Source organism: Chelon labrosus, assembly GCF_963514085.1.
Source record: "Chelon labrosus genome assembly, chromosome: 7".
NCBI classification, from domain to species: Eukaryota; Metazoa; Chordata; class Actinopteri; order Mugiliformes; family Mugilidae; genus Chelon; species Chelon labrosus.
Genome location: NC_140343.1, coordinates 29,602,209 through 29,628,868, shown reverse-complemented (window position 1 = coordinate 29,628,868; position 26,660 = coordinate 29,602,209). Strand labels below are relative to the sequence as shown.

Genomic DNA, 26,660 nt, shown 5'->3' with positions numbered 1-26,660 from the left:
AGCGCATACCAGTTTTTGTTGCTCACCCTGAAGGTAAAACTGTTTGACGAAGCTCAGGGATTTTTGGAAAACACAGCACAATAATACGCTGGATAACCCAGGGTTGTTACACCCAGCCTAATGTAATTTCATTCAAGATATAGCTGAAATACAAGGCCAGGCACTGGAATTACAGAAGGTCTAAAAAGCCACTTGAGTTAATATTTTTCAATATTGAATGAACAGTCACAGGCAATATCCTAAATATGCAGTCACGGAGAGTCATGAGAAGGCATTAGGGTGTATTCATGTTCACTCTGCTGAAGCACAGTATGGAATGAAACTCTTCACCCCAGCTAGAAATGCACAAATATGCATTCTCTTCTCCTAAAATCCTTTCTTGTCTGACAGGTATTCAAAAGAATGTAGATGTTACAAAGATATGTGAATGAAAATTGCCTGTTATTGGACACAAATACCACATTAATATATTTTAGCAACTGGATACAAGGTGCATTTTAGGTTCAGGTGTGAATTGGATTGCATTAATGTGAGGGGTCAATACTGATTTATTTTTCTGTCTGTGGAGCGCCAACTGGGTAAGTTTGCAAATTTGAGTGACAGAAATAGGTTATGTCTAGCTTGCAGCAGACAAACTGGGAAGAAGCGTTTAGTGTGTAATGGGAAATGTGAGAGTGCTCTATTAACATAAATGTTTTTCTTACCATCTCATTCTAACCCCTAAATGACTAAAAGATTAGCTCTAAAGTGAGCCACTTCTGACAACAGGAATGAACAATAACTTGTGTATGTGGTTCCTTATTAGTTTCCTTAAAACCAAAACTGATCATATAATTTATTCAGAAGAAGTGAACAAAAGAAAAAAAAGGAAAAAAAAATTTGATAGTTTACAATATTTCCATCATGGGAAAGTGTAAAGCATGTAAAGCTGCTTTTACACTTGGTACTGAAATTTCCTGAAATTATTCCATACACTCATGTGCAAACATCTGTAGCTCTTGTATATATAGAGATCTTCATTCAATGCAAACTATATCTAAAAAGTTTGTGTTTGACATAAGTGAATGGATGCATATAAAAGAAAAAAAAATTAAATGATGAAACCAGGGTTTTGCACATTTAGCTCATTGGGTAGAAGAAACCATTATTCAGTATAATGTTTTAGATTATACACAACCATCCATCACATGGGAGAAATTATAACTATTATAACTGTTGTTATACTACTATTATTTATAGAGCTGTAAAACAGTTAGCCACGGTCATTTTACAAATTCAGTGCTGCCCTATTTAAAGGATGGAGAATTTTCTACTGAACGGCAATGGGTTTTAATCCAATAACTGATGTAATACACACAACTACATTCTGCTTGGAGGAAAAAAAAACCCCAAAACAAAACAATTGATGCTTTCACTTTCATGGATTGCCCATCTCGAGCAATTTTAACAGTTGCACTGGAAAGGGGAAGCAAATTGTTGCCTGAGGAGGAGGAAATAGATCAGAAACTAACAATGTAAATTAACAGTTGACTGGCCAAATATACAAAGTGTTGATATAATAAGAGATCCAGTAAAATAAATCTAACAAGCTTCTAGAGCCTTTGGTGATAAATGATGTGTTTGACATTGTAAATGTGAAATAATAAGTAGAGAATATTAAGCATTTACTATGGTTCTGCTGTTATTGTTCTTTCTACAGTGTATTTTAGAGGTATGGAGACTTCTTTTATTTTCATGAATAAATCAGACTAAACAAGCTGGGATAGGCTCCAGCCCCCCGCGACCCTTCACAGGACAAGCGGTTACAGAAGATAAATGAATGAATGAATGAAATCAGACTAAACAGTTTGCCTGCAACAGTTTCAAGGGCAATTCAAAAGAAGTGTATTGATTTGGAATAATGTTTATTCTCAAGTGTCTCCTGTAGCCTTCCTTTGACTCGTGATGGTGCCGCTTCACTCTCTCTGGGTGCACGTGTGTGTTCAAGTGTACATCGCCTCAGACAATTCCCTGACTGATGAATATAGACTGTTGACGTTTCTTTGGATCTTGACAGTCAGTTCAGCAAGCACGGCAAGAAAACTCAGAAGTGGGTCAGTGTCTACAGTCATGCTCCCTGCTGCAGTGCTCCTTCTGAAGTGCTTGTGTTTGGCCTCAGCTAAACTGCAAATACTGGGCACGACCAAAAGCCTTCAGCGCCATCAGTGCTAACCATTATCTCTATGACCTCCCTGTCCACCTTTTGAAAGTAATTTATTTTCCCTCTTGCGTTCCTATCTGCAAGAAGGTGTGTTCGAAAGGAGCTGTGACACAGTTCGTTGTGCCTCATGTGCTGGGAAAGGAGTCCACTAGTAAACAATTCTGTTTTTCTCATAGCTCATACATGGCATGGTTAACTTGGGCTGTTCTTGGAAAGTTTGAGATCCTGGAGATAGTGGTCTTTTAGATTGTCATCAAAACATCAGACTTTGTTAAAATCTATTTCTGTATAAATAAAAAGAAAAATAACTTGACTTAACATTGTATGAAGTGTCAAACTGCGCTCATTCTCACATTAACCCCTGCACTAATTTGCGTGAGGGCAACACTGATGTAGCAGTGGTCCTGATGCTGAAGGCCACTGCCATAGAGTTGAACTCAAGGTGATGTAAAACATCAAACTCCACATATTTGTTTGCCGCCAAAAACAAAAAATAATAATAATAATAAAGTGACGAGGAATGGTAAAATCCTTCCTGGTAATGTTTTGAATTATGCAGGCATCTGATAAGCACTCAAATGAATGGATCTGTCAGACTCAACCTCATAGTTCAGTCTGACATCCTAATCTCATTTTATTAGTAATTGAACAAACATGCCTGCTTTGATGAAGTAACTTCCACTGCTGTAACACAGAGCTGTTCTCAGCATCAATGTCCACTTATTCTAAAATGACTCAGATAAAAGCCATAAAGTCTGCTGGATTGGAGGGCCCTTCAGTATCCCCTTGACCAGCAGGGGGCATGATGTGTGTATTCAATCAAGAAAGTCAGCTGCCATAAAAGTACAATTACTTATTTTACATCTACTGAGTTAATGACAAACACTCCTTTTCTGCTCCAGTATCAGGCCAGGCCAAAGTTCAGTCTTCCGGTATAGGGGAATTACAGTTCCCGTGGTATATATAGATGGGGCCATCACAGCGATAATACAACTGGAACACGTCTCCGTACCCATGGTCCCTCCACCAGGTGCATAGCTGCCGGTTCCAGCCGCAGGCCAGGGAATAAAACAGTTCAGGATGCTCCATACCAATCATGGTGAAGAAGTCTTGGTCGCCAAGGTGACCCCTGAAGCGATACTGGTCCGCTAGTTTGGCCACATTGCTGGGCTCCAAAAGCTGGTCATAGAGAGCAGAGTCCCTCATAGCACCTAAGTCCAATAACATCACTCCACTGTTGAAGCCTGGGAGACCGTCAGGAGGAGGTTCTCCTACTTTGGTCTGAGGGTTCTCCTTACGATACTGCCAGAAGGTGTGTCTGAGGAAACAAGAAAATAGGTGTGAGCTTGAATTAACCATCCAACTAGCAAATTACATGACCTGTGACCAAGCAGTACTTTGGGTTTTGTGATAGACTTGGTAGAGAATCTAATTTTAAGGGCCCCGTTACAGTATTTTGGCCTTGTGTCTTTAGTAACTGATGCATTTTTTTTAATTACACATTACACGCTAGAAGGCTGCAAAAAAAAAAAAAGACTGCTGGTGCATATTCTGCCTAACTTTATGAATAGTATTGCTGTTTAGGATGTCTCATGAATGATGTGAACTGGCTGTATTATCGTGTTATTGTGTGCCATCATGAGAGCTGCTGATTAAAGGGGCGAGCTGGATGAGTCATTCATTGAGCAACACTGAACCAGCATATTACTGGTAAGGTTACAAGTCACAGCAGCTTGCCTACTATTTCCTGCCAGTAGTCACTGCATCACCAAGCTTCCACAATAATTCATTGCTTGACAGAGCAAGCCTGAAGGCGACGGTGGCAAGGAAAAACTCCCTTGTAACAGGATGAAACCTTGAGTAGAACCCAGCTCATATGGAGAGCGACACACAGCAGTTAACATGCTATACAGGGAAAATAGGGAAAATATTGCCTCCTTGTATGTATGTATCATCTGCTCTATATTCATAAAAATGAGAGACATCTTTGTTTCAGTCCACATTTGCTGAACAAACAGAACTGTGGCCAAACACAGAAAGAGAGTTGGTCCAGGAGTGTCAGAGCATGTTGAAGTGCCAGAGGCTTGTGCCAACTCAGCGCTTTGTGCTGCCAACATACCAACACTAAGGCACAGAGCTTCATTCAGCAAACATTTGTATGCATAAATTCAATGTGTGGACACACAAGGAAGTTTGTTTTGTAAAGAGGAACAACATAACAAGTTATAATTTTTGCAATGCACATAACCATAGAGTTCCGCATGAACAGAATAGAAGAACAGACGTTTACTGAAGAGCGGAGCTACTTTTAACAACTCAACATGAGAAGTTGCCAAAAGAGAGAAGAGACATTTGATCAAGGAATATATCAGCTGACTTTAGTTTGGACAGTCCTTAACTTCAAAGAACCACCAGTCATGAAGGCCGACCTGTGACATTGCTTCACGTCACCTGTATCTAGGCCACAAAGTTGCACTTAACCACTACTACAAAGACTATAGCCAACAGCTGGCACATACGTTTTATGGCTGCGTAAAAGAAAATAACTCTTCCAATACTCCATAAGAGCTACTGTTGGATGGGAGGGTAGGAAGAGCTACAAACGATTGAACATGGTTGGTTTACCCTGAATCGTGGTAATTAGTTTAAGTCTTGATGACTATTATGTTGTGAAAATATTTGTGTATTTGCATGTTCAAATTAGGTGAAGATGTAAAATAAGAAAAGCTTTCTGTGTGCCCTGTGAACTTCCATCATTTCTGTTTTTCTTCTCCTGCACTAGGTCTCTGTGACTCATTCCACCACCAATCCAACATGCTGAATCATCTGAAAAGTCAATTGCAGCGGTGCAGGTCACACTGGATAAATGTACACCGATGGCCACAGATGCTCAAGGATTGCCAAACACCAGAAGACGACAAACCATCGGCCCAAAGAGGATAACTTTCTTTTCAGTTCTGGGTGTTTGGCAGCTTGGCAACTCAGAACATCTCATGGACTTGGAACTTGCACTAAGCTGCACTTTATCTACATTTCTTCTTCTTTTTAAGGGTGTTTTATATTTTTCATAAATGTTTTATTTAAATGTCTCTGCAAAATTGCATTATGTTCTCATAATGACAATAAAGACTCTTGATTCTTGATTGATTCTTGATTCTTGAGCTTGATGAACTCCTGAACAGTATGCATGACTTATTTAACTCATCTTGCAAGAGAAACAGATGGGACGAATAAGAAATGCATGGGAAAAAGAATGCGGTCACGTCTACATCTGTCATTCTATTGAAGTGTTCATGTTGCTGTGGTTTGTACTTCCATCTAGTCTATAGAGACTGTTGTTTAAAAAGACGTGCTTGTACTATTTTTAATTTTTTTGGTGGGTAGGGTGAAATGTTTATTCTAAGAAAGTACAGAATGCTGTCTTCCATAAAGAAACAGTTGGAAAAATATGTTTCATTCTTACTGAACACTATGATGAATGGGAATCAACCCTTCCTCGGAAGTCTATCCACACACACTTACCATGGAGTTGAGATAATTCTTAGTGCTGGCCAAGTCATTCAGCCATCCACTGTCGATAGATAGTATACTGCTCTCTTTTGTGCAGTTTGATCTAATCTACTGGGAGCAGCAGATTCTCTGAGTCAAGCTTTAATATTATCACTGACCGATATTCAGCAGCTGCAGCTTGTCTTCACAGTTTTACTCAGGCTGTTGGTTTTGTAGCTGGGGACTAGGGGCCCCTGTGGAGCATTTTAGCTTTTTAAAGACATACACTGGGTCTACGTGTCCAGAGACACATCCAGGGTGAACAGGGTCAGCAAGAGAACATTTACACAGACTTTTCCATTCTTTGTTGTTTTGACATAGGGTTTAAAGTGGAACAAATTGCATTTACTTCAGTCTCATGATGGCCATGATACAGTATATGACTGACACCATGTTGGCTATTAGACACAATGGAAAAGGGAATGGGGGACAGAATCCAATGTTTAGTGCGTAAATGCATTCTTCAGTTTATCTGAAGATAATATTAAGCGGCCAATTTTGGAATTCGCACTCTTTATGTATCAAATTACCTCTGTCCAATGAAGACCAAGAAGGTCAGTCCAAAACAGTACATGCAAGTAATTATATAATAAAATGGTTAGATTGTAATGTGAAAAATGTTAGTATCTTCAGCATAACACATAAGAATCTCAACCCACGCCATAGCAAAGACACTCCTTGACACTCCCCAGCAGGATGCAGCCTGACACAGACACACACACAAAAATGGTTTAGGAACAACTCAAAAAACACGAAGAACAGCACAAGGTGTTGACCTGGCCTCCAAATTCACTAGATCCCAAACTGATCAAGTACCTGTGGAATGCACTGGAACAAGTCTGATCCACAGACGCCATTCCCTTCAACACATAGGACCCAAAGGCCCCCACACCCAAGTTCTTAAATAAAATAGAAGAACCGACTTGATGTGGACAAGCATTTACAATTACTAGCTTAACTGTGGTGGGTTTTTTTTTTTATTACATGGGTGTCTTCAAGATACACACTGCTTAAATTTAATTTAAAACACTTTGAAAACACAGAACATAAAAAATCATGCCTAATATCTATACTGATATCGACTTGCTAATGTGTTAGGAACGAAAGGATGCCATATTGTTTGATGGAAATGAAAATGACCATCCAAAAAAATCAAAGTGAAAAAATGATGCAGCAGACTAGTCCATTTTGCTGAAATTTCATTCATTTGCATGGCGCCACATGTGCTTGTATGCATACCTGACGTTGGGGCATGCTCCTAATGAGACAATGGATGTCCTAGGGTAATATCTCCTACATCTGGACCAGGGCATCACTGAGCTCCTGGACACTCTGAGGTGCAACCTGGTGGCGTCGGATGGACCGAAACACAATGTCCCAGGAGTGTTCTATTTAGGTCAAGTTTAACTGACTTGATGCTATACTCTGATTAAAAAGTTCTCCTTTAATTTTTTGGAGTAGTGTAAGTGTACTTTACACTCCGATACATTTTCTCTTGCTTTACTTCTTCTGGAACTATTCAGTCTTGGTGAAGTTCAGAGATTTGAGTGGTACAGAGCTGCACTCTGTTCTCTGTCACAATGTCCCTAGTTTTTTCTGTTCCCTTGTACTAGTACACTCAAACCAGACTCAGTCAAACTTCAAGCTTAGATTGGTGCTTCTACTCCAATTCTCACCTCCATCCTCTCCTGTCTCCAAATTTTCACTGTCAAGCTTTCAAGTCAAGTGTTTGTCTTGCTAGCGAAAGAATGAAAAGCATTAGCAGGTGACGAGGACATTCTGTGCTGCTATCTCATCCAAATGTGTGCTGCACTTTGTTCAGGACAAGAAACAGCCTGCTCTCTGAAAGCTGTGTAAAACACTCCAGCTGACAGAGGAAAGTCTGGTTGTGGCACGCAGAAATGAAATGTCTGGTAAGTTTCATCACATTTGGCAGCACAAACCAAAGAAAATTCTAGTGTTGAAAAGATGAGCCTTTAATCAAAAATGTAAAGTGCTTTTTCATCCCTCAGAGGCTCCTGTCCCTGAGAGGTGGATTATGATGTGAAAAATCAACAATCAAGAACGTTGGCAGAGTCAAAACCTGATTCTGATTAGAACAGATGCAAGAACAAAGATGTCTCAGTGAATGTGCTTGCAAAATAAAATATTTTAGAATCACTCTTTGATACCATCTCACAGCAAAAACTGGGAAAACGTGGGATGTGTCACACAATGGAGACTGAAAACACAAAGCATAAAGAGTCATTTCCTTCAGGCTCTCCGTATGTGTTTGTGGCTGTGACACTTATGTAAGTGGGTCTTGTCTCCTGGGTTTTAAAACATTACAATGCAGCTGGAGGGAAGAGACATGGGACATTTTTCCCCAATAATGAACTTTTCAGTGGCAGGATGTGCTCTGAATGCGGCTGGTGGGAGGATGCGTTCAGCTGCATAATGCTCTGTCCATTAGCACCAAAACAGAGGGGGGGCTAAGAACCCACTTTGTGCAACACAGGAAAACACTCCAGTGAAGAGGATGCTTTGCTAATAGCGTGTTTCAAAAATGAACACTACAAAGTTCATTGGCTGCTGGCAAATGACTAACAAGGTAGCTTATAGGGATTACAAACTGGTAGCAGATCTGTTTATCAAAGGTTCTTTCTGTGTGATTTATGTTCTAAATGCTGCTTTGTTTTGGAGAGCCAGTAACACACATTTTATTATCCATAAAATGTTATGATTAATATTAATCACCAATATAAGCTGCATTACGCATCTCCATTCAAAAAAGAAGTCCACCAAAGTGGACCAAGAGTATCTTGAATTTTTAATGATATTCTTGGTCAACAGTAATGTTCTTCAGAGTCTCAAACCTTCACAGATGAGATAAATTAAATGCTCGTCATCAAATTTGCTTTAAAAGTTAAAAATTGGAAACTCACATGTCACTAGTTGTCCTTCATAAAAAAAAAAAAAAAAAAACATTCCCACACATGTTCACACACATCCTTACAACAAAGACAGACACCCAGGTCTGACAGCTTGTGTGAAATTTTGGAAACGGTGAGGCATACTAAGAGGCATGAGCTCCTGCTATGCTGCCATGTGCTTTCAATAAGTGTGTCCAGGTTCCACATTAGCAGGGAATTCCCAGGGTTGGTAAACCATTGAGCCAACACAGTGGCAGGGCAGGCATACAGATCTGTTTGGAGATACTGGAGCCAACTGGTGTCTGGCAGGAAAACTACAACTCAATGTCTAAAACCTCACATTAAAATTTACTGTATGACATGCACACACGAAATACTACTTTTCTAATTTTAACTTTGTGATGTGTCAACAAGCCTGCCATCCATAAACTCCTGAACACAAACACCACATTATATATGAAGCTTATTCATAAATGAAGATTAGTCCTGGAAAATTAAAATTCCTCTTTGGCTGGGGTAAATTTTGAGTTAATCATGAGATGTGAACGTACTTGGAGTTTAGAAAAGAGCCATATTTGTCACATTCATTTAGAAAACAAAAAATCGTATACACTGATGAACAATAACATTATGACCACCTTCCTAATATTTGTGCCTCCAAAACAGTTGTGACTCATCAGAGAATGGACATGGGCCTTCTGAGGGTGTACTGTGGTGTCTGACAACAGAATGTTGCTAGTGAGGGCATACGGGTCCTATGGGTTGAGATGCTTGATCAGTTTGGGATCTAGTGAAATTGGAGGCCAGGTCAACACCTTGTGCTGTTTTTCATGTTTTTTTGAGTTGTTCCTAAACCATTTTTGTGTGTGCACCTGTGTCAGGCTGCATCCTGCTGGGGATGGCTGCTGCTATCAATGACATTGCTATGGGGTGGGGGTGGGGGTGCCTAGTCTGGTCTAGGTGGGTGCTACATGTCTAAATAACATCCACATGAATGCCAGGTCCAAAAGTTTCCCAGCAGAACATTGAATTGTCACAAGATGGTCAATGTTATTTACTTCACCTATCAGTGGTTTTTATGTTGTGGCTGATTGGTGTATAATATGAATACTAAATCTTTTTTCAGATACAAGTAATATTACGAGATAAAGAAAGTCTAGTACACGAGGCTGCCAGTAAATGAAAAAAGGAATAAAAAACAATAAAAGAGTAGAAAATGTAGAAGCAGTTATGATGCATTTATTATCATCATAGGCTTTGTAACTAAAGTCAAGCACATTCTAATTCATTGTTTCATTCACGCAGTCTTTAAGAGCCCAGAGGAAACCACCTGCCTGTGTGTTTATACCAGTAAGCAGCTGCTGGATGAAGCCTCCCACCTTGCATCATATAGTCTTACCGTCACACATGCGCACACACATGCGCACACACGCACACACACACACAGTGACGTCCTGTTTTGATGCTGTGCTTGGGTGGAAAACAGTGTGGTAGTCTAAACGGAGCAGGCGTGTTTGTTTTACTATCTTGGAGAGAGACGGAAAAATCAGCGGAGGAACAAAGAGCGTCGGAGCCCCTTGTTTATGTGCGCAGACACAGACACACACACGCACTCACACACACACGCGCTTAAGAGTTGTGTTTCCATGACTACAGAATTCATAACCACTACTTACCTAACCTTTACCTGCACCTTAGAAGCAAAAGTGTATCTTAAATGCATACGCATTTTTTAATAAAATGAGAAATGCCCTGAAGATAGCTGATAATAGGATACTGAATGTGAACAAGTCTGAGAGGAATCTGATCAAGCATTTGATGCTATTGATGGATTCTTGTTGTGACGTGCACGTACATTTCTGTTTTTCTTTAGGACGAAAACAGTAGTCTAGGAAGGCAGTCTAGAATGTTCTGAAACATGTCTGAAAGACTTGAGAGCACCTATAATGCCACCACGAGACACGGCAACAAGAAGTGGATTTAAAAAGTTTAGTTGTCAAGTTTCCAATGATCCTGAGAATAAAACATCCATTTAGAGAAGGTTGTTTGGATCTTATCTGTGTGTTACCAGTTTGTCAGTTTGAGGGACGAACAAATTGTTTATTTACTGCAGACACGCCTGACAAAGAGACTGGAGACACATCTGAATCACAGGATGAGGACAAAACATTCCTGTCAAGTGGCGACTCTCCGCGTAGATCCTGCCAATTCTTCAATTATTTATTTGGCACGAAGGACTTGAAATAACATATTCATGAAAACATCACGTCATGCTGGCATTGCTGAATAATCCAGCAATTTTCAGCTGTTTGTGGCTTGTTTGTGGTTACAACTAATGACGGGACAACATGTGCTGAACAAAAAAAGATTAAGCCCATCAGGGTGGCAATATATAATATATATAGTCCAACACTAGATGAAGAAGAGCCAGCACTGATCAGCCACAAACCTCATAGGCAAACTAAATGACAGAAATACAAGCAAACAAGAGTTAACATGGCTGTTACTTTCCGCTGCCAGAGACAGCTCTTGGTGAATGAAGCTAAACTTGCAAAGTTTGCCACGAGCTGATAAGTAACAGACTTAGAGACAGCTTATAAATGTAGTGAACTGTCTAATACATATTACCAACAGTGGTCAAATGTTTGCTAAATTAAAAAAAAAAAAAAAAAAAAAAAAAAAAAACAGCATTTTTTGGAGCAAAAGAACAGACAAGCCAACTGATGGATCATTCGTTTTTTACTAATAACACAACAAAACACATACTGAACATTTCAAATGGCATAAATATGCTGAATGGTTTTGCTGTAGCTGTTTTCTTTGTAACAAGATGTTGTTAAAAACTGAGGTCAGCAAGCTTTAAAGTGAGTCCACAAGTGAAGACTATGAGATACAGTAGCAGTGTGGGCCTTCTTTGGTGCTTGAATAGGGACTGACACAAACAACTTTCAGGTAATATGTTGCTACTCTTCTTTGAAAGTAATTTTTGAAACTTAACCTAGATATTGGCCCATTAAACAGTATTTTTGTCTAGTTTTCAGCACATCAAGATCAACCCCGAACTGAAAAACAGACATAACAAGAGATCTCTGGCTGCTCTCCTTCTGTCTACATGCTCTGTCAAATCAACTCAACTCCCACGAAACTATAAATAGATTCTCCCAGTATTTCACTTTGAGCTGCTATTTTATAAATCTGTCAGTTTAGTTATCATGAAAATTCTGCCATGCCAATCATTACACAATCCATGAGAAAATCCACTTACTCGTTCTGTTTAATGCTGCCTTACAACTTTTGAACTTTTGCTTGTCGCAGAGAAAGACAGACTTGTAACACAGCCGAGGATCCCCGTCTGTATGAGAGACTTCTGATGTTCTTTCTCACATTGAAAATGTGATAAAAACTATGAATATGCAAGAGAAGCCAAAAAAATAAATCCATCTGGAGTTAAAAAGAGTGAGACTTGTCTGGTGGCTTGAAACTACACAGCTGAACCATACAGATAAACCTGTTGCTGTGCTGGTCTGACAGAGGTATTATCTGTTGAGCAAAGTTGTGGTTTAAGAAGAAAATATGACAACTATAGCGCATGCTTGAAACTGGGTGCCACTGGTGTTTTTCAGTTGTTAAGTATTGACGCCCTTGTCACATCAACAATGAGGGTTAATTAACTGCCTAGTGAACCAAACTCTGATTGCTGATGCATAACAAGCTAATATTGGACTCAGGTGACAACTGTCAGTTTAATTTCTCCCCAACAAAGACCAGTTCACAGTCTAGAATTGAACTCTTATAATCGGCTGCACATGATTTTAAAACAAAGTGAGACTTTTCTCTTGACAGATGCAAACCCTTGATCCAATGTGAGTGACAAAAAAAGAAACATCTCAGAGTTATTCATGGGCATGTCAGCATCACACAACACTGGTTTCGTGTGAGTGGACACTGAAAGACTGGACATTCCCATTTTAGTAACCTTCTGGCTTTACGTGTTTGCATCACTAGCATGGGTTGCATGTACCTACCTGTAGACTGGCTGCATCTCTCTGGTGATGCCTATTACTGCTCCATGAGGAAACCGGTCAAATTCTTGGAAAAGATCCCTGATGTTGGTCCTGTATTTAAGATCCAAGTCAAGCTGCACTATGCGAGTCAAACCTGAAAGTGGAGCATAAAAAGTAAAATAAAATACACCGGTCAGCGACAACATTAAAACCAATGACAGGAGTAAATAACATTGACCACTGTGGTGCATCCCACCCACCTAGACCAGACCAGGCACCCCTACCCCATAGCAATGACACTCCTTGGCAGCCGCCACACCCAGCAGGATGCAGCCTGACACACACACAAAAAAACGCTTTAGGAACAACTAAAAAAAACATGAAAAACAGCACAAGGTGTTGATCTGGCCTCCATATTCTCTAGATCCCAAACTGGAATAAGCCTGATCCACAGAGGCCTGTCCCCTCAACCCATAGGACCCAAAGGACCCAAAGGACCCCACTAATAACATTCTGTTGCCAGACACCACAGGACACCCTCAGAAGGCCCAAGTCCATTCTCTGATGAGTCAGAAAAGTTTTGGAGGAACAAGAGAAACCTGCACAATATTAGGAAGGTGGTCACAATGTTATGCCTGACAGGTATTTAAAAGCAAAGGTTGCTAATTAACAAAGAACAATGAAAAAAAGTCAGTGCATCATGAATAATAATTACTTTGAACAGAACTCAATAAATAACAAACACAGTCAACTATGCCTGTAGGATCAATGTGTGAGACCGCCAGCATGCCTGTATGATCACAACTACGAGTCCTTCCAAGAATATTAGATTAAGAAGAAATCAGAGCAGGCTTTGACAGACTATGAATGGTTTCTCTGCAATCGTGTATTTGACTTTTTCGCTGACCTAAAAGTAGGGAGACTGCTTGAAGAGAATGTCAATGAAATGTGGGGATAAATAAAAAGGACAAACAGCACGTGTCTGCTCTGAGGGCATGAAAGGTGATGAAAGGATGGGAAACACTTGAGGATAGCGCATGCCTGCCGTGTAAGATGAAAGTGTACCATCGAAGGTAGTTTGACTGCCTATAGTTTGCAGACGATAAATATTTATGGGCACTCTTCATAGATGCTGCCTGTGCTGATACACCAAAAATAGGAATCTACTTAACAATAAAAAGCAACAGGCTTTACAGGTTGTCTGCACTACAGTTAATTAGTCATATAAGCTACTAAACACCTACTGCGCTCATGGACTTGTACTTGCCGTCATTAGAAATTTCACTGGCTATAAGATTAGTCCATGAATGAAGTTGCAACCCTGAGAGAACCATCAGGCCAGAAAGCTGATTTGATGATGACAAGAAGTATGACGACAGAGAAAAGCAAAGCCATATGTCAAATGTGAAACTAGACCACAAATCTCTGGACCCAATGACAGCATTAGTTTTGTGAAGATGTCTTCCATAACTAAGTAAAACTGTTTGGGAGACACTACCAGGGCCAAAAAGCCCCGGACAGCATAGCCCCGAGGATCCTAAGGACACTCAAACTCCTCCACCACGGTATGGTGACGGTTCAAGGAGGAGCATTTTCTATCATTTACAATATAATACCAAATAATATTAGACAACATCTTTGATTAAATTGTACCCTGTTAATGCTTAAGGAGACAGTTATTGTAAGAGTTGCTGATTTCACAGTGAATAAGATGTGAATTATAACAAGAACTGGTTGAGCAGCAATCAGTGGTCACACATTTTGATCATGTCAGTGCCTTATTTGACTGGTGTAAAAACAGACAAGTGAAATGCAATGGAGTTAGCAATGTCAGAAACCTCCAATTAAAAGCCCGTTTGGGGGAAAAAAAACAAAGTCACTTCTTTTTTCTAATAAAGCGAGTGAACCTTTAAACAACAAAGGTTTCTCATGGAACTACAGGGAGTTCATGGTTAAACTAGAGGCATTCACAAAAACATACTGAAGTGCCGGTTTCTGTTGAAATATGCACTGGAAAAAGATGACTCAGCAGTACGGGAGCGACCTGTTTTCAATGCTCTCCAAACAAGGAAGCTGCCCATCGCAATGCCTTCATGTACTGTGGCAACAGAGAGGGGAGAGGAACAGTAATCTCTGCGTTGTCAGCGCTGTTTGTTTGCACTAACAGAGCTTAACTAGTGGGGGTATAACAGGAAGAGGGCCTACAGTTGTTACAACATTGTGATGTGGTGGGTTTGATGTTAGACCAATGACTTAACACCAAATCCTGTGAAGGTATAAGTGGTGCTGCTGGTGTTTTTGTCCCTAATAAGAATAAGAAAAAAATGACACTAATGACACTACAGAAAACACTGATAGAGTTCAATAAACTTTTACCACATTTAAATCTAAATTTAGTGAAACACATTCATGCGACAAGTTTGGGATTTAGCTTTTGTCCAGCAGATCTTAGCCGGACCATGATCAATTACCAAAGCAAGTTCCCACGGAAGTTGGTCTGGCATGCAGGCTTCTGTCACCACATTGTCGGAAATCTCTCGCTGTGACACAAATGTTTATACTTGAGTGTAATCCACTCTAATTTTCAAATTTTAACCAGTCATTTAAAACATACATGAAACATAAAATAAAAACTTTAATTGAATTTGCAAGAAAATCTCATTCAAAATTTACAGGTGACGACTACAGAATCAGTTCACTGTAGCTCAGCTTTATTTGTTGTTTCAGGTTTTCCTGAATTCTCACTTGCACTTACTTTGCATCTCCTACTAGTATTTAGAGAACTATCATGGTGGACCTCAGCAGATTTCTAGGTCACCCAAGTAAGACGTCAAAGGAAATCCACTTACAACTGGGCAGACTGTGTACGCATGAGTCTCTATATAGCCTGTTTTATTTCAATAAACTCTCCAATGATGTTTTGGAAGGAAAAAGCCACATAACCCCTACATACTTTTTATTATTATTTTTTACAATAACTGCAATCAATAAATGGATAGACAAGAGAATGTGGGAGTTTAAGTCAGTCTTGATTTGGTGCATGGATGCTGCAAATTTATAGCAAGAATAATTCCATTAAGGTGGGTTAGAGTTTGCCTGAGGCTCTGATCAGATAAGACAGCCCTGTTTTACTAAGCCTCAACTGAGCCACACACACAAACACACGCAAAAAAGCAGGGACACTGTTCATCAAATCACATTTTTCAGGTAGAAAGTGGGTCAACCTCATTAAGCCCTAATACTTGCCTTGATGTGAGCACTTACAGCCTATTTGTAGCACATTAGTTCCTGCTTTTATAACATTCACTAGAAAATCCAGTTTCTTTTTCTTTTTTTTGTAAGATATCGCATCACATAGCTTCTGTATTTCCTGCTTCAATAAAACAGTTTCCTACAAACAGCAAGGTTCTCTAGTTTCATTCTCAGACATCCAGGTCATGGTATATTCAAAACATTTTAAATTAAGGCAAGTTGAATTATACAAGTTCAGTTGCCTTTCTTTAACAATTTTGGATATAACCTTCTACACAAGACAAGTGCTTGACTTGTTGTAGACTTTTCCTACAAAATAGGTGTCACTGCTGAGAAAATACAGTCTTCACCACTGGGTGAGTTTTTTTTTTCCAAGAGTTCTATGCCATTCAAGAAATCCTGTGCTAATACTTTTCCTTTGGAAACTAATCTGCTGTATTTTGCATTTGTGACAGTCAAACCACAGATGCAAGGTTACAAAATCTCAGCAACATGCTTGCAGACATGTCTGCAACAGCCAGAGAGACACAGAAACTGTTAGCATACTCAACTCACCGAAAGAAAAAACCAATAAATGACGTGTGACAAACATATGCATGCAGATTTCAGACCATCATTTACAAGGTTTCAAACCTGGAAAACAAATAAATATACGGGGAGGAGATTGACAAATTTGAAACGCATAGGTGAAACACTGTAAACAGAGTGCTGCAGCTGCATAGAAGAAACTTTAATATAAAATAATAATTACAGAGGCAGATGAGATGTGTTTGAACACATTATACAAACTTTAAAACTCTTTTTAAGACTTTTAAAAGACATTTTAAATTATTCCAAGCTTTCAAAACATATTGTAAAAGATTTGCATTATGATCTTAATCCCATTCATGTCCAACCAAATCGGCACCATACCAGTAGTAGAGACCAGTAGTATTGATGCCATTTTTGTATATATATAGTAAACACAGACCGGATTCAATACATTAAACAGAAAGTATACAATTTTGTTTTTTTCGTTAAACGTTTTCGTAACATAACAGATGATCTACTAATTCACTTTGGCAAAGCAGTATAACTTCTGCCATAAGTGGAAAACAAAGGGTAAGACTCAAGTCCCAGCATGTTGAGACCTCTAGAGAGGAGTCCAAACACTTCTTCCACTGACAGAAATAGTGTTTCTTAGGGCCCTTAACATCAATTACTATACAACAGCTTTCCATTGAGCAGTTTTAATTCTCGTCCTCCAGGACACAAGGGTGACAACAGACTCCTGATTTCAAGCCATTTACATATAGGACATTTTTCATGTACTGTTGTCTGAACTTTTACGACATTCTTATCATACATAATATTTGATAAAATAATATTTCCTCAGAGCCGACTTATTCGCTTTCCCAATTTTCAACCACATCTCATTTCCTTCATCATCACATATAGTGTGCTCACATGCACGCTGCATGCTGATGACTCTTTCACTTGCTTTCTGTGATTTATGGCAGATGGATGTCTTGCTATGCTATCATTTATGAAAATGACACAGAGAAGAGAACAGACTGCACTCCAGCATTTCTCTAGACTGCATCAATAAAAATACAATACAGGCCTGTGCAATTTTCAAAATATGTTCATCAAATTCTTTCCTAATCAGACTGTGTACTTGGCTTTACACTGAACCCAAAGTGCTGACAGTATGTTCCATTATTTCTCTTCTGACAACCAAATTAAACTTCACTCCCACTTTACAAGTCTGTGAATGTTAAAACTTCCATCCCACCCACTTGCAGCTGCTATTTTTCACTTTTATTTTTTGTGGACATCACTTTTGTTCGCACTGTCATTAATCAGAATCAATGTTCCCTGTCTGCTGTGCGGCTCGCTCGCGGACTAGGCTTTTTCAGAAAACCTGTAAACTCAAAGTCAAAATAACACTGATTTAGGTATGAGCAACACACACTCCCGCCCCCGACTCCCCCGCCCTGGCTCTCTTAAGACCACCACATTATGCCCTTTCTAGATAAAAGCCTTCTTTAAATAGAAATGTGTGACGATGTGGACACACAGGGCAGACGGGCTGACACGTGTGGGATCAATAAGTATTTTAAGGACGCAACGTGAGCCGCCAACAGACACGCAGCTCCGGATGCCCCATTTGTCTTATACAACACTAATGCTGCTTAAAAATACCTTTAAAACCGTGTCACAAAACAAATTTCTGGCCTGAGAGCTGAGTGACAACCACACACTTAAACTTCTACTCCAAGAAGAATCTGTTATATATCATCCTTTTTTCCTTTTTACTTCTTAAGTGATATCTGACTTTACTGCTTATACTGTAAATATTTGGTGTGGTATAGAGAAAGCCAATTAAAGTATACCTGAATTTGACTCCAAATGTCTTTTGACAAAAGATCAAAATCTTTCTCGTATACAAATATGAATGGATTTCCACTCTTTTCAAAATGTTTTAATCACAGCCTTTATTACAGAGACAGTTCGTGCTGTACCAAACTGCGCTCCCTGAGCTCAAAGCCTTATGGTTTGACTCATCTCTAGAGTGACACCCTGTGCCGCACACCCACTGAAGTCAGCCACAGCAGCGCACAAGAGGATCTTGCTGCCATCGGTCAGCGCCAGCACGGGGGGCACTAATGTGGGCAGCGGTGACAGAGCACATCCTTCCTTCCTGGCTCCCCAGGGTCTCTGCAAAATGCCACATGTATGCTAGATACCTGCCCATACTGCCTTCTCTAGCTGTGCATTAGTAGTGCCAACTGAGTGAGGTGAGCATCTGCATGAATTTAAAGCAAAGTCTGCAAAAGAACTGGATAGCCGTAGGGATTTCCTTAGATTTTAAAAAGCAAAACTGACACTGCAGGATTACAGATGTCACCTCACAATAACTTGGAAGCTATTGAAAATAGATGGATTTGCATGGAATACGTTCCTGATCATTCACAATTACAGAGACTTCTGTTAACCCCCCTCAGCAGAGACACCTCAACGTCTCTGTTGAGGGGGGCAGCATCAGCAAAGCAGAAGCTAATGGATAGTATTGCAATGTTTAGAAGTAATGGTTATTATTTGGTGGTAAATTAACCAAACGAGTAATTGAAAAGATAACTGACAGATTAAAAGACTGGAAAAGAATACTGATGGTGGGGTCCCCATTATGTACACCTTTCTACACATAAAATGTGATACAGTAATAATTTGGGGGATATTCATTGACAAAAATGAAAAGGGAAGCTCTGACACAAAATATCAGAACAAAGGAAACTTTGACCCTGTTAAAAGTATGATTATGTGTGGGTTTCCTCTACAGGAAAGCCATTTAGGGGTTTAAGCAAAGTCTGCCGTTTAATCACTAAGTATGAGAGAAAGTTGTATGTCTTACTTTCAGGCATGATGTGATGCATGGCAACTGACAGGAAGAAGATGGAGTCACTGTAATAAGCTCCAGAGCCAGCGCTGAAATGCTTCTGCATGGCCTCCACAATAGGGAAGAGCTTCTGTGTGAGGGCCACTACGTCATGAAACAACACCTGCAAGGAAGATGAACAAAGTGGAATCATGTTAGTACAAGAATGTCCAAACAGCAGTAAAGCTGGCTATACTTTTATTATTTGATCAATACCATACATGCAAAGTTTTTAGTTATAGTAATACGGTTTAAAATAGCATTTAGCCGTTTAAAGCAAAAGACTACACTTTATGATAAAAGTCAGTTGTGCTTGGGACATATTTCTACACAAAAGCCAAAAAGCCTAACATCAATGATTGCGTCATATGAGGGCTGGACACAGTGATACTGATGTATCGTTACCTTCTTGTGTGCAGCTAAAAAGACAGTAAGCACACATTATCATTAAAGCTTTCCTGCTTAAAGAAGAATAAAAAGGATGTTTCTTTGTCTAGAAAAGAAACATCTTTCACATATAATCTGGACAATATGGCTGTCGTATTATATACTGGATCAACATACCTTGATGATGGGGAAACATTTCGTGATAGTAAAAGTAATTTCTCAGCTGTTTGTAATGTGATATATTGACACCCTGCTGTTTTGTAGAATAAAAGCCTAGAAAATAGGGGGAGCCCAATGGAGGTATTTAAATTCCATGAATTTATTATACTGCATGTTAACAGTTTCATGTCAAAGCACCCCTAAGGGCCAGCAGGGCTTGCTCATATTACTATTCATACAATGTTGGAATAATTGAAAAACACAAAGGCTGCACAAAATCAGATTGTCAACTATGGCAGTTGTCAGAATCTTGCTACACAACCTGCCGAGTTATGCAGAAACATATTTTATTGTCACACAAATACTGAAATGCTGGCAGCAGTTTCAATGAATTGCATCTTGTAAATGCGCCTGTATAATTTATCTGCAAAAGGTTGCAAACACCCACTTAAAGTGTAAAGTTGATGAAAATTGTTGTGTAAATTGATGAGTCTATATGCATGACAAAAAAATGATAGTGCAGGTGCCAGACTAGAAATTAGCATGTGCTCTCAGACAAAACGCACAGTAATAGCCAAAATATTTACACTGCTGCCTTGTTGTTTTGAAATTGCAGACAATCTCTGTCGAGATGCTTTGACATAAGATGGCACAGTCCAAGAGACAGAACTGAACAGTGAACCCTAAATCCTACTTTTCCAGAGTGTTTATTTTTGAAGGATTCTTGTATTTTGTATGATTTTAATAAACTGTTCACAGAGAAACAAAACAAATCCAACTCAATTACTTGCTCAACGGTGCTGCAATAAATAACACAGTAAAATCTTGCAATTTACTTATAAACTCAACATTTGAAACATAAAAGGCTAGTATAAAGGCTAGGTAATCTCTCAACAAGACTTATGTGGAAGTATTAATATCTTCCTATGTTTCTACAGCCCCCAAAGTCTTATCTGTCTATGTATGTATCTTATGGCTTATGTTACAGTTTTTGCAACATTCCATTTGATAAAGAGACAAAACCATCTCACCAACTAATCAACCCAAGAAACTTGAAAACATAATTCAAGCCAGGTCATGTGGCCACATTAAGAAAGAGCAGTTGATTGGGAGAGAGATTTGATGATTCATATTCAGTTTAAATGACATTTGTGCACAATTACCCAACTCACCATCCTACAACTTTTTATAGATCCCCTAAAATGTATGAGTGCACAAACAAACTAACAAACTAACTAACTATCTGCACAAAGTTAAGCCTGGTCATGTTTGGCAACGTTTGTGCTGTTTCTTGAAGGGGTGCCAGTCCTGAGAAAAATTTCCTTTTTTGATTCTGCCAGACTTGCTCTGCACTACTTCAAGGGGAAAACCGAGACCTCTGTGAGCGCTTATGTACAGAATAAGAGCCACAATAACGTTGCGTGGAACAGCTCAGCTATGTTCTTTTGGAGTTAAAGGTGTATACAAGAGTCTTTGTCAGCAGGACAATAATTAATGACTTTATTTTATCTACTTTATGAGATAAAGAATGAGACTGAACTGGGAATCATACTGCTGTTTAGTCATTAGCAGTACAAGAAACATTCTCAAGACTTCAGTGTGTAGTGTGAAGGATGGTCAGCTCTAATGAGGACAGCCTCTTGGCGGTGTGACTATGAAGGACTGTTTGTTGCAGATGTCGAATGGGTCATTGAATTTTCTGCTGCTGGGATGTGCTTGGAGGCTAAAATCACTGCCTAACCACTGTGTTATCCTCGTGCACCTCAAAGATAAATAATTAAAAGGAATGAGCCTCAAGGTGAGTCCTCAAGTCTGTGCACATGCACATGCCTCTGTCTGGCCCTGGGGAGTAGTTGTGTCAGTCTTGGAACATTTTGTTTTATGATTTGTGATCTGAAACCACGATGTTTAAAAGCTCTGGTCTGGAATGACATCATAAAGCTGACACAAACACTGTACAACTGCAGACACAATCCAGGATCCATTTCAGTTTATGGATAATTCAACTTAGATTTCTAACTGGTGCATATCTCAACATTTTTTTGGGATCATTTAGTGTCTTAATTCGACAGCAGATTGGTCAGAGACCAACAGAGAGTGTGGTGTGGTCACGAAGACCAGCCAAAGACATGTGTGAGGTGATTTAGAATTAATTGCATTTTCATAGTTTGTCCATCTGAGTAAAAAAATGTTTTTCTCTTTAAAGACATATTTTTTAAATAATGGCTGATGAGACCACTTCTAAGTTACACTGCAGAACTGTTGAGTCCCCCTCAGGGCAGAGAGTAATTACATAACTTCTGTTGATGTGTGTATGATGTCTGCTTACAGACTGTAACCCCATACTTTGTTTTGTTTTTTTATATTGAAGTCCTGATGCCTTGATTCTATTTCATTCTTTCTGACTCAAAGAAATGATCAAACAATCATCGGTGGATGACGTAAAACACACTGCTACCTGTGTGTCATTGACACCCCTTGATTGGATTAATCAGCATTGCGTGAACTGAAGGGCTTGAATGTAAATTAAACATGTTTTTCAAGGTTGCACATGAAAATATATACAGATACATCTACAGTACGCTGACATGTTGTTATGACATGTATAATTGTTAGAAAAATCCAGTATTGGTCAAGTTGTGCCATGTACATATCTCACAATGCACTTTCTCTGCAACACTGCAAAAGATTTCTTGCTGACAAAAATGTCTTTCTTATTGTCAAAATGTTTGTAAATTGGTTTGCCAAGGTACCAGATCTAAACAACGAACTTTTCCAGTACTTTACATCACACACTTCAGCTGTGTCCCTAGAACCTTTGGAGAGGGAATCAAATGAACGGGATGCAATCCAACCAGCAGGGTGAGAACTGCCAAATTGCCAACTGCAAAGCTGAGCAAACCTTGAACCAATCCAAAGCCGGAATGGGATCAGCCTAAGATAATAGAGAGCATCATCCACAGCACATGTTAAATATGATGAGACATTCCTGAGGGAAAAAGAGAGCTCTTGTTCTTGAGGAGGACTTGAAGAGTGATGAGTAATTTGTAAACAATTCTATGTTTGTGCGCTCTGTGGAGAATACAAAAGAGGTGAAAGGGGGCAGGACACTGCAAGACACAGAAAGAGAACAGAGAAAGGACATAATCCTGTGTTTTTGGCAGAGAGAACACGGTAAGGGAGGGATATCCCATTAGTGAAGGATTGGTTTGGCAGAACAAGACTGCCCCCGTGTGTTTAAACTTTAAACAGCACCAACAGCCAATGCCTTTCTCATTTTAATTTGGATTAAAGGGACAGGAAGCTTCACTTTAAAGTGTTGGTCAGATTGTTGAACAGTCTTTGGAGTGGGGAGTGAGTCCAGTTTTTCCTGTTACTTTTCTGAAACCAAAAAGCTAAACTTCAGTCAACTTCATTTATCAAGCAGCCAAGGAGGGAAAAGAGTGAGAAACTTTTCTCACAAAGTCTACATATTTTTGATCACTTTTTGAAATGCAACAACGTAAATGCCTTCCAGGAGATTTTGTCAAAAAGAGTGCACCTTTATTATCTTTTGTGTATACAGAATACAGGGTCACACTAGATCTCCAGATGATCCAGGGCAAGTTTTGCCAAACTTCAAATGCCAAACTTAAAACGTTGACTGTCATACATTAACTAATTTAGAGTTTAATTTTCTCAAAAATACTGCTAGGATCCTTTCATTTTTGTTACCGTTCTGAGAATTTTGTGGCCTAAAATCTGGATCATAGTGTTGCTCATCTCATCAGACTGGAGAAATAGTATAAGCAATCAACATACACTTGTCAAAATCTTTTTGTAGATTTCTTCCACTTTGAAATACATTTGAAAATGAAGTTGGGACTGAGACAGTCCAAAAGGTGTGTTTATCAAAAGATTGCAAATTGACCTCGTAAAAGCTAAACTCTGGTTATAATGTGAGCACTTTTACGCATCTAGAGGCTATGAAATGTAAATTATGCTAAATAAATCCACATTCTGTGAGAAACACTGACTCTAATGTTTGAGTATCACAGACAAATGGGACAACAAAACAAACATTTAAAATGTTGTTTCAGCTGTTGTTTTACTACAAAAGTCAGTAGTAAACAGAACTAGTGACTACACATACCTCATATTTAAAAGTTGCGCCTTGGAGAAATTCCTGTAGCATTCTCTCACCCAGCTCTTGGCTGGCCTGGTCACTTACAAAATGAAGCACCAACACCTCTCCTTCCAGGAAGTGTCCATGTTTCACCATAGACAGCATGGCCACTCTAAACTTATCCTGCAGGCTTCGGCTCTTGTCCACCTTGGTGAACATCATGAGTGCGTGGTAGCGTTGGTCACCAGACTCACCACTCCCTTTCCTGGACAGAAAACCCTTGTTCTCTGCGCCTGCATTGTCCCCTCCTTGTTCTTCGGATCCAGCTGTATGTGAGATCCTGGTGTCCACGGTTAGGTCAGCATCGTTTCTATTGGTGTTGTGGCTGGCTTGGGTCTGCTTGATCCTCTTAGTGGTGCTGGAGAAGTTCTGCTTCTCTGAGCCGAAGTAGTAAAACGCTACAACAGCAAGTGCAGCAGCAAGGAGAAGCACAAATTGATAGGATCTGAACGTGCTGATCCTACCCATGATTCTGGCTACCAGTCTTAAGAAGCCCATAGCTCCTTGTCTATGTCACGAGAATGGGGTTGTAAACAGGAAAATATTCACCATTTTGTGTACTTTGAGTTCAAGATGAAACTAAATTTCCAACATATTCCTGTAAGAGAAAAAAGAAAAAAAAAATTTAGTTCAAGCTTTGGTGAGAGACTGGAACAGTAAATTACCAATCAAAAACAGGAAAAATCATAATCGTTCAATCTATGCATTAATTTATCCAAGCAGTGTTGAAATTATTCCATGCACATTTTAATTAAATAAATAACCAAATAGCCTTGGTGTGTCATAGCTGGGTCTTTATGAACCCTGATTATAGCCAGCATTACTTTCTAAATAGTAGTAATAAAGTAGTGTCCAGTTCTAGTACAAACATGCAAGCATACAACAGTTTTCATTTGAATTCCAAATACAGTACCACATTTTTATTGCAAATAAAAGAGAGCATGACCCCCTACAACACTGGAATTTTTCAATTAGCCCAAAACAAAAACAAAAATCAATCAATCATGTCTTTTGAGTTGCTCCTAAACTGTTTGTGTGTGTGTCTGTGTCAGCCTGCATCCTGCTGGGGATGGCTGCTGCCATCAAGGAGTGTCATTGCTATGGGGTGGGGGTGCCTGGTCTGATCTAGGTGGGTGCTACATGTCTAAGTAAGATCCACATGAATGCCAGGTCCAAAAGTTTCCCAGCAGAACATTGAATTGTCACAAGATGGTCAATGTTATTTACTTCTCTTGTCAGTGGTTTTAATGTTGTGGCTGATCTGTGTATCCACAGTAAAATGACATGAACAACATAACTTTAACAAGGAAGAACCCACGGCTCCAGAACCAGCATAAAAACTCCAAACTACATTTTGCAGCTGCACATGTGAACAAAGAACTTTTTGGAGAAATGTCCTCTGGTCTGTTAAAATAAAAGTTAAACTAGCCATATATTGTTTCATCTGGAGGAAAAAGGGAGAGGCTCGCATGTTGAGGAACACCATCACAACCGTGGAGCATGGGGGTGGCAGCATCATGTTGTAGGGGTGCTGTGCTGCAGGAGGAACTGTTGCACTTTAGAAAATAGATGACATCACGAGGAAGGAAGATTTTATGGATATATTGGAGCAACATCTCAAGACACCAGCCAGTAAGTATGGTCACAAATGAGTCTTCCAAACGGACAATGACCCAGAGTTGTGGCTAAATGGCTTAAGGTCAACAAAGGACAGGTACTGGGAGTGACCATCACAAAGACATGACCTCCAATAGAACATTTGTAAGCAGAATTCAAAAAGCATGTGTGAGCTAGGCAGCCTACAAAACTGACTCAGATACACCAGTTCTGTCTGGAGGTAAGGGCCAACATTCCAGCAACTTATTGTAAGAAGTTTAATGAGGGATACCTGAAACATTTGACCTGGGAATATTTACTAGAATTAAAGGCCAGGAATTAGAAAAGACTGAGTTAAATGCATTTAAGATGTATATAAACTTCTGACTTCAGCTATATGTTATTATGCTGTCCCTGACTTAAATTTGAACCTTGTAAATATGATCATTTACCAGAGTTATATGTGTAATGTTTTCGATGTTTTGTCCTATACTTGACTCTTACAAAGCAAAACTCTTCCACTTGCCTGTCTTATGTCCGTGATCTCTACAGCTCCTCCTTGACAGCTTGTTCAGAGATTACACTGTCTCGAGATCTCTCAGTGCATAAAGCAGCTTTTACCAATATCCCATTAACCACAAAAATATAACCATTCAGCAATGGAATATCATCAAATTAAAACAACTGTAATAATAATCCATGCACCAACGTGTTGACATGCCCACAAACGAGAGGGCTAAGTTAGCAAGCAACGACTTCCGTCAGTTAACCCAAACACGAACCAAAGCACGGTACAACTATCGTTGTACATCTACTTACCTTTGTTCTTATAAATGCACCATGGAATTTGCACAACTATGCACTTTCGAAAAATTAAAAATGCACTAAGAGTTGCAGAAGCTTCCGGCTAACATCCTAGCAACAAGCGCCTGGGATACAACCTTAACCACGCCTACTCTTGTCTCAGCCGTATTCCGAGTCATGCTGCCTTTAAGTGTAATCGGAAAATGGCAAAGTA

General features: G+C 39.5%; 1 protein-coding gene across 2 annotated transcripts; it reads right to left on the bottom strand.

The window, feature by feature from the left end:
• Positions 1-873: 873 nt before the first annotated feature.
• Positions 874-26,553, bottom strand: xxylt1 (xyloside xylosyltransferase 1). Of its 2 annotated transcripts, XM_084547957.1 has the most exons (5): positions 26,462-26,553; positions 24,014-24,644; positions 19,312-19,459; positions 12,687-12,819; positions 874-3,518 (listed from the first exon to the last, which is right to left on the bottom strand). In XM_084547957.1, exons 2-5 carry the CDS (start codon positions 24,542-24,544, stop codon positions 3,122-3,124), a joined length of 1,209 nt encoding a protein of 402 aa, XP_084404083.1. In that variant the 5' UTR covers positions 24,545-24,644; positions 26,462-26,553; the 3' UTR covers positions 874-3,121. The 2 variants fall into 2 exon arrangements, with proteins under 2 accessions (XP_084404083.1, XP_084404084.1); XM_084547958.1 differs by lacking the exon at positions 26,462-26,553 and having other exon boundaries at positions 24,014-24,697.
• Between the last annotated feature and the right edge of the window lie 107 nt (positions 26,554-26,660).

What these genes read in the sequence shown, in the direction of transcription:
- xxylt1 (XM_084547957.1), bottom strand. Translation starts at nt 24,544, where the DNA reads ATGGGCTTCTTAAGACTGGTAGCCAGAATCATGGGTAGGATCAGCACG. An exon ending in GCGCAACTTTTAAATATGAG is followed by an intron (nt 19,460 to 24,013) that starts GTATGTGTAGTC and finishes TCTTCCTTGCAG; the next exon opens with GTGTTGTTTCATGACGTAGT. An exon ending in GAGATGCAGCCAGTCTACAG is followed by an intron (nt 3,519 to 12,686) that starts GTAGGTACATGC and finishes TTGTTTCCTCAG; the next exon opens with ACACACCTTCTGGCAGTATC.